This window comes from Hesperophylax consimilis, chromosome 10, assembly GCF_061612785.1.
Source record: "Hesperophylax consimilis isolate HC1 chromosome 10, BYU_Hcon_1.0, whole genome shotgun sequence".
In the NCBI taxonomy this organism is placed as follows: domain Eukaryota; kingdom Metazoa; phylum Arthropoda; class Insecta; order Trichoptera; family Limnephilidae; genus Hesperophylax; species Hesperophylax consimilis.
Window position 1 is genome coordinate 21800328 of NC_142845.1, and position 12776 is coordinate 21813103.

At 35.0% G+C, this 12776-nt stretch overlaps 1 protein-coding gene across 1 annotated transcript in view; it reads right to left on the reverse strand.

The window, feature by feature from the left end:
- Positions 1-355: 355 nt before the first annotated feature.
- The window catches only part of caly (ubiquitin carboxyl-terminal hydrolase calypso), a 44225-nt gene continuing 31804 nt past the window's right edge, over positions 356-12776 (reverse strand). The window contains exon 8 of the mRNA XM_089636721.1: positions 356-3063. Coding sequence (XP_089492847.1) covers positions 2893-3063 — 171 coding nt within the window. The 3' untranslated portion in view covers positions 356-2892. The remainder of the gene's footprint in view (positions 3064-12776) is intronic.

Consider the following 12776-nt stretch of genomic DNA (forward strand, 5'->3'; position numbering starts at 1 on the left):
GGTTGAGAGTGAGTGGCTTCTTTAAATGTTTTCGAAAGTTTTTAGGATCATTATAACAGTTTTCTATTTTCTGTTTGTAATACATACATATATCTCTTTGGCCTTTCTTATTATTTGGGTACAAATGTTTCTATATCTTTTATAAATGTTTCGAAGTTGTATATCACAAGGATTGTTATTAATGGTGTTATTGTTATTAAGGCTTATTATGCATGCTGGATTCGGGGTCAAGTGTTGTAACGAATGAAGCACATGAATCACGAATTTCGTCAAGTAAAATTGGAAAAGCTGAATAGAATAGCTGATATAAATTTAACAAGTTATGATAAGACCGATTTAAAAGTTTGTGGCTTAATGTCTGCACATGTAGAATTTAGAAACATGATACACGAGTTTATTGCTGTTCAAAATGGTGTATTTTGGTAGGAAGGTGGCCCTTAGCCCATTGGTAGGAAGAAATTCATGCAAGATTTTGGAATCAGATTTAGCGGAGTTAACGTGTTAAATGAAAAAAGCGGTATATAATAGGAAAAATTATTTTAATAATTTATTTAAACTTATATAACCGGATTATAAAAAAGTATTTTCAGACAAATTGGGGACTTTCAATAAATATAAAGTAAACGGTAAATAAATATTTTATACTTAAGTTTTGTAAGGCAAGAATTGTACCTTTTGCTATCTGGGAAAAAATGGAAAAGAAATAAGGAAGTTGGTTAGTTTCTACTAGTGAGATTGCATCTCCTATTGTTCCAGTAGTAAAAAAAGAAAAACGAGAAATTAGAATTTGTAGACCATAAAGCTACAATAAATCCACAATTAGTAATGGTCAAGTATCCATTACCAAGGTTTGAAGAGGTGATAGCTCAAGTGGTGCACAATTTTTCAGTAAAATGAACTTGAAAAGCACTTATTTTCAGTTTGAATTCACTAACTAACTAACTATCACGCCGTTTCTCCGCAGGGGTAGGCAGAGAGGACGGACCGCCAAACAACTCGGTCTTGGCACACACTTCTTGCCTCATTTACATTCATACATCGTCTCGTACATACTCTTCTATTATTCTGACTCTTGACATGGCCCGACTCGAATATCTGATTCACTTGATTGTGCCATGTCTTCCTCGGGCGTCCCCGACTTATGCTACCATTCGCATTTGCAGCATATATCCTCCTTACACTCCTATCTTCGCTCATTCGCTCTACATGCCCAAACCATCTAAGCGTCCCTTTCTTAATCTTCCATCTGCCTTGCACTCTTTGCGGATTTCCACATTCCTCACACAATCAAACATGTTTTTACCACACATATGCCTCAGGGATCTCATTTCAACAGCATTCAATCTACTTTCATCCTTTTTTTGCCAGTTCCATGGTGTCGAAAGAGTATTTGGACACAGTAAAAGCGTTCACAAGAAAAAATGTTTTGACTCCAAATGTTCAATACAAATCAGAAAATCAAACTGAGGAGGGATGCATCATCGAAAGGGTTAGGGGCAAGTCTCATATTTACGAAAACAGTCAATAGGTTATGCTTCGAGGCCATTAACTGAGGCAGGCAATAATAGATCTGGAGGCATTAGCTATTAGGTATGTTCTCTAGAAATTTATTCAGTACTTATTATATATGGTAGGAAGTTTATTTTGGCTATTGACTGTCTGCCACTGGGAAAAAAAATGTTACCTTCAATGGTAGCAAATAGATTATCTCAATACGTTATATTGCTGGCGGGATTTAATTATACAATCGAATACATAGAATCAAAGGACAATTGTTTGGACTTTTTGTCTCGGGTGCCTGCGAGCGAACCAGAGAAAAATAGCGCAGATTCATTTGATCCCTATATCAAGGTTATAAATAACAATACTTTAATTCAGTTAGATGTTAAACAGATAAGTGAATTCACTGGTAAAAAAAAGCAAAAAACCTAAAACAGGTTTTAGGTTTTTTGTGATCGGTATGGTCTAATAAGATAAACAAAAGTGACGAATTGTGGCATTTTTGGATAGAGACAAGAATTGTTAATAAGTGCGGTGTGCGTTTTCTGGAAACATAGGTTAGTAAAACCGGCAGTTTAAATATGTTGCATAGATTTCACTTAGGTTGAGTTCAAATAAAAGGTTTCACGGTAACGTATATCGCCCGAAAATAGACAGTGATATTGAGAAAGGATGTTCAAAAGTTACAGAGGTAATAAAAAAGTATTATCTTATACATCTAATATTGCTATATTTTATGCTAATATAGGTACACAACAAAAAAGCGCCACCGCCCATTCTTCTACTTCCAGGACTAGAACAATATTTTACACAGATTTTGTAAGGAACTCCATATATTATAATAGTAGTCAAGTTCTTAAGAACAGAGAGTAAGGGAGCTGCAGATTGTGAAAGCCGCTTTAGCTGTTTATTAAATCTGGTACATGTTATTATCCAAGAAATCTCAGAGATACAGGAGACATGTACAAGTGATGTATAAATGTGTGTAGTCAAGTTCATAAGTACAGAGAGTAAGGGAGCTGCAGATTGTGAAAGCAGCTCTAGCTGTTTATTAAATCTGGTACATGTTATTATCCAAGAAATCTCAGAGATACAGGAGACATGTACAAGTGATGTATAAATGTGTGTAGTCAAGTTCATAAGAACAGAGAGTAAGGGAGCTGCAGATTGTGAAAGACGCTCTAGCTGTTTATTAAATCTGGTACATGTTATTATCCAAGAAATCTCAGTGATACAGGAGACATGTACAAGTGATGTATAACAGTATAAATGTGTGTAGTCAAGTTCATAAGAACAGAGAGTAAGGGAGCTGCAGATTGTGAAAGCCGCTCTAGCTGTTTATTAAATCTGGTACATGTTATTATCCAAGAAATCTCAGAGATACAGGAGACTTCACTTCCTCTTGGCGCGGGGGCGGTTCCTATTGCGGTTGCGGTGGGGCGCGGGGTGCGGGGCCCCTAACAGCGGGGCCAAAAGCTCCGCCAGACGCCCCCGCTCCGCCAGCATGGACAGGAAGGTGCAGATGAACTCGTCGTAGTTGTGTGTCCGCCGAGCGTCATCCACCTGCAATAACAATAGGTTAGTGTTAGCTGCCTACTTCTGGAAACTACTTGACAAGTCTTTGCTATACACATAATGGTGCACACACTTTAAATATAAATAAGTCGTGGCTTAACACAATAATATAAAAACAGCATACAGATGGCTTAGAGTTAAAATATTGCTTCTCCAATTTTGGTCAAAAATGAGCTGATAACTGATGTGAATAGCTAGCATGCCTGTAGCTAGCGTGTGTATACTGATCTACACATACTCAAGTAGTTAGCATGCTAGCTACTCACCAAAAATCATACTTTTTCCCTGGCATGTGTATCTGCGGCTTCAGGGGCCAAAGAGCTATGGTCGAGAGTGTATTTGGTGTAATGGATAGCAGGTAGAGAAAATTATATTCCCTAAAAAGGTAATAGAAGTAATAGTTTCGACGATCCGTGTGCTACACAATTTCAGTTTTTTTGTTGGTAGTAATGCTCCACGGTGTGATGGTGTTTATACAGTATATCTATTGATAAGCCCCTTGTATACAATAGAAGTAATAGTTTCGACGATCCGTGAGCTACACAATTTCAGGTTTTTTGTTGGTAGTAATGCTCCATGGTGTGATGGTGTTTATACTGTATATCTATTGATAAGCCCCTTGTATATGGGGAGATAATATTTGATCTTAATATAGACAGTTGGGAGCATTTGGAAATCCTGTGTGGTATTCACATAAAGGAGGTAAATGGCAAACACAAAGTAGGGTATTTTCAACGTTTTTTTTTATTCCCGAAAAAAGTGAGGAAAAAAATTACAATAATTAAGGTACATATAGTTTATTTTTATGTAGATGAAAAAATTTTATATAACGATTTATATCGATTAACGATTTGCCGCCTATACGAAATGACCGTTTTTAACCGGCCAACATTGGCCCCAACAGTCACACTTTGGTGAGTTGGCGCCAACATTGGCCCAATGCATCGGGCCAACGTGGACTGGGGGCTATAGAGGAAGAGTGGAAGACTTGCCTCTTTATTACTACCCTTTTATTTTTAGAACAAAGAAATATAAATAATAAAGGTTAGGTTAGGTGGACAACTAATTCAGTGAATATTTCATTTCTAATGAGGGAGAATTGCCATCGAAGTATCTAACCTAAAACTACTTAACTAACCATCATGGCGTTTCCCCGAAGGTATCTCATTTCTACAGAATTCATTCTACATCCTTAACGATTGACGTAATGTAGTTTTTTAACAGTAACATTGTGGTATAACACCAGTAGTGAATGGTGGGAGAAGTCGGAGACGCGAAGCATTGCGGGTCTGCTGGTTTAAAAATAAAAATAAATCAATTTTAACACTATATGGTCGGGCATTATCCTGAATTATCCATTATCCCAGGGCGAAGCGCGGGTGTTTTTTTTAATTTTAGTGCCAAAATCAGACTTTCCGCAAAATATTCATATCTTATGATCTATTTGATATTTTTCAATGAAACTTTGAGTGTTTTTCTTTAAAAAGATGTCTCTATTTATTTACTTGGCAATGTATGTGTAATTCGTTTTTTTTATGAACAAAAACATTCTACTTTCTTGGGAATCATAGAAAAAACAGTATTTCACAATCGAAATAACTTTATTCATACGAAATTACAAGATTATTTAGAAATTTTCAATACATATAAAAAAAACTAGTGCTTCAATGTGTGATAGCGTTTGAAACACTTTCCTTTAGGCAGGGGCACATTGCAAAACTTGCACATGTACCGCGTTTCACTGAGTAGTTTGTGAGCGGAACATACGAGACAACAACGTAAAACGTTTTTAGTTTTGCTGGTTCCGACTAACGGTTAAGAACGGTTTGATTCCTCCACAAGGAACACAAGCAAATTGTCGTCGATAAACAAATTTACGGCATCTACCACGTTGTCACAAACGTCCTCGGTATTTATTCCTGGCTGCCCTAGAAACTCCTCCAAAACTGGTGGAGTATCTCTTGATGACCATTCTTCGCCATGGTCTAAATCAGAACTAGATGATGAACTTATTCTTCTTCGGGTAAACGTTGATGGAAGAGGAATAAAATCTTCTTCACAAGGATCGTATGTCACTTTGGCAGGTACAATTAGATAAATTGAAGTAAAATTATAATCTTTAGGAAAGTTAAATTATTTCAATTCAATTAGTTTATTCCTTTAAAAACATTACAAAATTACATTTTATTTCGTTTTTAAGTACATTTTTAAAATGGTATTACATAATAAATAAGCGGTGTATAAACTATACCAGCATCAATAGAGCTTGCCTTTAACATTAAAAAATAATATGTATCAAAAACAATATCACTCAAGAAACAAGAGGCAGTTCAAAAAAACTTGAGATTTTTCACCAACACAAAATAGTTCTTAGGTATTTAATATCCAAAAATGTGTAATAAAAGCAAAATGAACTCAGAAATACGAATATAAGACGTCTGTACGAAAGCGGTTTCGTACAGACGTTTCCCGAAAAGAATGTGTAAAAAATAACGTTTAAGGTGAAACAGAAGCAACAATTCTCATACAATCTGTTTGCATGCCCCACTCGTAAAGAACCCATATTATTATATTTATGTTAGTACCGAAAAATAATACTAAAATTGAGATGTATTTATTCAAATGCCATGTAATGGCTTTTACAATACAGTGATATTCGAATTACAAGCGTACAGTGGTAAACAGGATAAAAATAGCAATAAATTAAAGAACAATTAAGTGTAAACAAAAACACTATTGCAAGTGATGCAGTTATTAATATAAGTGCAGTAAGACAATGTATCAACAAATAATTCAACAGAAATATATACCAGTGTAACAATAGTTGAGCTACTTTATACTAGGTTTGTATAAGACCTGTCATAAGTCGAAGAGTGAGGTGAGGTGAGATGAGTTATTGTTACTCACAAAATTAATTGTACTTGAAATAGCTGAGTAGGCATCGCAACTTGGCATTAACAATTCAGGGCTGTCAGCGATTCAATGGTACTTATAAATAAGAAATAATAATTTTTAATAAAATAATACATATGTTAGTTGACACTATAAGATATCAAGGAGCCATGCAGAAGAATATTATCATTCCTGACATTGATTATTGTGTTTGATAAATATTATAGCCTTCTTAGAACTATATTCCGTGCAGTTGAACACATCTACTACTTCTGAGAAAACATTGCCAACTTCATGCAATCTAGGTATAAGCGAGTATCTAAATGACTCAGTCCTGATATTTATGTTGCAATTAAAAAAAATTTTGGATCGACTAGTTCTTTTAAGTATATGAAAGGTAATTAGACTTAATAAATCGGGGCTGTCTATAATACCATTAACAATTTTATAAATAAAAATCAAGTCTGAGAGTTTTATAAGTTTAGTTCTTTCATCAAGTGATTGTAGTTTATTGTTTCAATTGATAGACCGAGTTTATAGTTAATGAATCTTAGGAATTTATGCTGAATTTTTTCAATAGAGTCAGAGTGAATTTTGAAGTGAGGGGACCAGATAGAAGAATTATATTCGACTTGACTATGAACTAAAGAAGAATATAAGATTTTTAATGTTGAAATATTACGAAAGTCTCTGCCATTTCGAAGAATGAAACCGAGCATTTTTAATCCTTTGTTGGTAACTGAATTTATGTGTGAAAGGAAGATAAATTTTGAATCAAAAATCACGCCAAGATTATTAGTTTCACTGACAGATTATTGATTTTATATTGGTAGAAAAGGTTGAGTTATTCTGAAAAATCTTATTATGTGGCATTTATTAATGTTAAGATAAAGTTTGTTAAGTTTGCACCAATCTTGTAGTTTGTTTAACTTTATTTGAATGTGAATACAGTCAATTATTATCTGATAGTATTATTGTCCCAGCGTCTGGACGGTGTAGGCCCTCTGATTGGTCAAATTTAAATTGTCTGTTTCGGGTAACTTGAATATTAAGACACAATTCCATACTAAAATAGGATCGCCTCATAATAATACGAGATTTCTTCATAAGCATCGTTTCTGCTCATATAATTTTTGGATAATATCGAAGAAAATATGTTTTAGAAAGTTCATAATCCATTGGATTAATTACATTACAATGAGAATTCTCCACAGTTACGTGATTATGTTTGACGTTTATAAAAATTCACGCGTTTCTTCAAGATGGCCGACAGAGCGCACCTCTGGCGGTTTAAAAACGAACCAAATGCCTGGCGCGAATATTTAAATATGCAGCTAACAATACTCGACTACTTACCATTAACAAGCGTTTTATAAGAAGATTTCTTCTGGAAGCTTATCACTTTGTAATGGCATTTATCATTATTTTTTATATTTTTTTTTCTTATTAATTATATCTGATTTTATATTGGCATGTTTTCTAATTTCTAAAATTGCAAAATTATTTATTTGCGATGCTTTATATCCTGAGTGAAGTATTTTAAGACCTGAATTTTTATCGAAAGTGTGATCATTATTTAAAAGATTATTTGCAAACTCAGATTCACTATTTCCATTTATAGCCCTGCGATATTCTTTAGTTCTGACTTCAAAGTTTCTATTGGTTCTACCTTTGTAAAAGAAATTACAATCATCTCAATTGAGTTTTTAAACTCCTGTTTTTTTTGTTTGAATTTTGCTATCATTATTATTAAGAATATATTTCTTCATTGTTATTAGTGTAAAACGCCAGTTGAATGGTACCAGGATTGTTTATATATATATAATTTTAGAAGTATCGTTATCCACAAACAGAATTCTACGCCATTGTTTATTTCTATCTTTAGAAAGACCGTTTGAAGAGAATGTGTTTATTTTTTTTATTTAGTATTTCAACTATAAATTTATTAGAATAACCGTTATTAAATGCTATTTGTCTTATGAATATATTGTTTTATGGTTATATGCTATTTGTTTTTTTCAGGTCTTAAAATACTTCACTATAAATAATTTTGAAATTTTAGAAATGAGGAAACATATTAATATAAAAGCAGATATAATTAACAAGAATTTTTTTATAAACTCTCTTTTAAATATTTTCCCACTCAACTGGTCTTTCCCGTCTAACGATATTGTAATTCCTAATTATTATAAACCCAGCCTACTCTTACTCCTCCCCCCTCCTTCCACTTCTTCTTTCCCAATTGCAATCTATATTTAATTTTTGACTTCGGTGTATACACAATAAAATGTAAACATTATATTTATTTATTTATTGGACAATTTGCATAGCGCCGCTTTTGTGAGATATCACCTCAGGGGCGCTATATTGTAATAATCTACCTTTATATATAGATTTTTACTCTCCTGATGAAGGTGTATATATAATCTAGCTTTAAACTTTATTAGATACAGTAACAGTTGTAGGTAAAGAATTACCACCAGTTGGAGTAAAATTAACACCTTTTAATTAAACCGACTGCTAATGTCATCGCACAATTACCCTCCTTTTATTCATAAACACGGGTACAATTAATCAATATGTAATAATCTATTATTTAAGTCAACTTTGTTAAAACTATCTTTAATTGTGACAAACTAAACGATATTGATTCAACTTATAGACATTGACGGTTGTAACACATATTTAAGCACTGCAAGTCTCCTATGAGCTAATTATATTAGGTACGATAACAGTTAATATCAGTTGTAGACATGTAGTCAATAATAGTGTTTCATTTGAAATAATCCATCACAAATACGTAAAATTTCATTTATTCAAACAACTGTCATTCTTATTATGCGTAAATTTAGAATGTTATTATTAATTAACTCCTTCCTGTTCCGTGTTTTAACAATATATATACTCACCCTCTCTCTGTGAATTTTCTAATATCTATCTATTAAATGTAACTGTTGTTAATATCACTTAAAATGGGCGAAGCCCAAGCAAGAGCCGCCCGCAGGGCCTAGCAGAAAAAAACCCGTGGAGCGGGTTTTTAACTGCTAGTTATTATTATTATTTATTTTTTTATGTGACACCTCACAAAAGCGTCCCTGCCTGTGCAGTGTACAGACAGGGGAACTATGTCACCACCCGGTTGGGCGGCATTGTGAGGCGGAATAAGGTAGGGTCTGTAGGAAGGGATTTGTTAATACGGACCTTGAAGAGGCTCGGATTATAGGAGGGAGGAAAAACAGATGCCGGTAGCTCGTTCCACATACGAGCCGACTTACACAAAAAACGAGTCGTAAAAACGGCCCGTTCTCATGAAGCCAACGTCAACCGTGAACGGGTGTTCAGCTCGTGTCCGTCGAGTTTCGCACGCGTGCACCGGTGCATCAGGAATCAATGCTGCTAGCTCCTTGGAGCAGGCTCCATTGAAATACCTATAGAACAGACACAGCATGCCTACATTGCGTCTATGCATTAGAGAAGGCAATCGGTCTGTTAACAACGGATTATCAATCAGACGGATCGCTCTCCTTTGCACAGATTCAAGCAGGTTTATTAAGTATTTTGGGGCACCAGCCCAAAGGTGGCTCCTGTAAGAAAGGTTTTTGGTGGTACGCCTGCTTGTTGAATGTGTAAGAGCGAGATGACTGATAGGGGTATAAAAGATGACGGATGCATCTGCTCGCTCTCTTTACCCAACCGACAGCTCAGAAGATAGACGTAGTCAATCCGTACTTAATTGTTAATAAATCATTATATTGGAACACGCGTTCTATTATTGTGTTCCACCAAGTCTGTAAATAACAGTGGCGCAGCCTACGGAAATCATTAAAACATTGATTAAAAGAATCAACGCGCAAGATTTCGCAAGGAAAAATATACGCGATATTGTCAAAAAGTTCGGATTGCAACATATTGTTCGGGTCGGTAAAAAAGGCCGGACCGAAATTATTGTTTTCTTCACTGAAAGGAGTGAAGAAGAAGAAGCCACTGGAGCCAGCCAGCTTCTCGGAAGGGGGAAGCACGGAAGGTCCAGGGCGTCAAACGGCAGCATCTCCAAGGGTCAAAGGATCGGAGAGTGGTCTGGGGCAGCCATCAGCAGCACCGAGGGTCAAGGATCGGTGTTACCAGGTCTTAGGAGCGGTCTGGGAAGAGCCATCCAGCCAACAAGGGTCAAGAAGCGGTTTCCTGAGAGGGTCCAAGGAGCAGATTGGAGAGCGGAGAAATCTTTGGGAAGTTTTTTTCTGTTTTTCTTTTCTTGTCTTGTGGGTACCTTCTGGGCAGAGGAAGCATGGAGTCAGGATTGGGGTCCTTCAGTTTGCGTGACGGTAACTGGGAGAACTTCAAGGTCCGTCTCGAGCAGTACCTCCTTGTGAATGATGAAAAGTACGCATCGGATGTTAAAAAAAGAGCTATTTTCCTAAATGCTTTGCAAGATGATTGTTTTTCTTTACTGGTAAATTTGTGTATTCCAAAAAAAGTAACAGAGGTTGATTTAAAAGATTTAATATCTAAGCTCAATGAATATTGTTGTACGACAAAATGTTTCTTTGAAGAAAGGTCACAGTTCTATTCAGCTAAACAAAGGAATGACGAATCAGTTCGCGATTTTGCTGTTCGTTTAAAATCTCTTTCTAGCAATTGCAAATTCGGGAATAGTTTATCAGAGAAATTAAGAGATTTCTTTGTATTAGGTTGTAAACCCGGTAAGATTAGAGAAAAATTATTTCTCGATAGTGAGTCATATACTTTCGAAAAATGTGTGCAAGTAGCAGAGTGTATTGAACTTGTAGCTTCAACTCAATCTCAATCAGCTGATAACAGAGTTTTAGCTAATTTAACAGTCGGCGGAGGTCGTGTCTCACCTAATACGCATGTGAAAAAGAGAGATGAATATAGTTTCAAGCGAAGCAGTAGCTGTAATCGGGCTCGTTCGCCGGTTCATCATGTTACAAAGCGTAATTGTACGGTTTGTGGTTATAATAATCACACGGCGGTAGAATGTAGATTCAAAAATTATGTATGTAAAATTTGTGGTACTAAGGGTCATTTAGCAAAACAGTGTAAACGGGTAACAACACGTAAGAACGTGAATATTTTGTTATCGGATGGAATGGTTGGTGATGTACTAAGTATTGAGCCATATTATATAGAAGTTTCACTCGACGGAATAAATAATAAATTCATGGTAGATTCTGGAGCATCTTGTAGCGTAATTCCGGAAGAGTGTTATTTCAATAAATTCAGCAGTATTGAGTTATTGCACGAAAACGTGAGCTTACGGAGTTTTGATAATACGCTCATTGGTGTGGTAGGTACTTTCACACCGATACTAGAGTATAATGGTTTACAACACCGACTAAAAATTATTGTCGTGCGTAGTTCGTCACTTTCGATTTTAGGACGTGATTTCATGAATCTCTTTAACGTGGGAATAACTGGGATCGTTAATTGTGTAAAACAAAATACATTAAAGGAGCGGTTAGTAAAAAAATTTCCAGAAGTTTTTACGGATAAAATAGGAAAGTTTAACAAGTACGAAGTGAATTTAACCTTAAAAGATTCTGCTGTACCGATATTTCGTAATCACAGAATAATGCCGTTTGCTTTGAAGGATAAAGTTGAAAGCGAATTAAATAATTTACTTTCTAACGGTATTATAGAACAAGTTCAGTATAGTGATTTCGCGAGTCCAATCGTACCAGTGATTAAGAAAGATGGTAGCATTAGATTATGTGGTGATTATAAATCTATAGTGAATAATCAGTTATTAATTGACAAGTATCCGTTACCTAGAATTGAGGAATTATTAACCAAAGTGAATGGAGGCAAGGTTTTTGCTAAAATTGATTTAAAATCCGCATATAACCAGTTTGTTTTAAAAAAAGAGTGTAGACGTTTCACAACAATCAATACCCACTTGGGATTATTTCAATATAAACGTTTAGTGTTTGGGTTATCACCAGCGCCAGCAGTTTTTGCTAAAGCAATGGCAAATTGTTTATCAGGATTACGGAACATGACGTTCTACTTGGATGATATTATTGTGATTGGAAAAGATGAAGTCGACTTAGAAAAAAACGTGTGTCTCGTTTTAGATAGGTTAAAAAGTTGTAATTTAACGGTGAATAGTGAAAAGTGTGAATTCAATTTAAAAGTTATTGAATTTTTAGGTTATAAAATAAGTGAGCAAGGGATTCAACCGTGTCAGCGAAATAAAGAAGCCATTTTAAACGCGTCAGCGCCTAGTGATTTAAATAAATTGAGAAGTTTGTTAGGTATGGTTAGTTATTATCGTAATTTTATTCCAAACATGGCAGATATATTGTCACCATTATACGATTTACTTAAAAAAGATGTTAAGTTTCAATGGGATACAGAACAAGAAAACAGTTTTGCGATGATAAAAAAAATATTAACTTCGGATAGGATTTTAACGCATTTCGACGAGAATATTCCTGTGAAACTTGTCACGGATGGAAGTTTGAATGGAATCGGAGCAACGTTAATCCACGTATTTAAAAACGGCGTAGAAAGACCAATAGGGTTCGCAAGCAGAACTTTAAATAAAGCGGAAAAAAATTATTCGATTTTGGATATTGAAGCAACAGCTATAATTTTTGGGATTAAGAAGTTTTATCAATATTTGTATGGCAGAGAATTTATTTTAGCTGTAGATAACCAGCCTTTGGTCAGAATTTTCGGTCAGAATAGAGAAATTCCTAAGATTGCGGCGTCAAGATTACAGCGTTATGCAGTTATGTTAGGATCGTTCAATTTTACGATTGAATACGTAAAGTCGAAAAATAATTGTT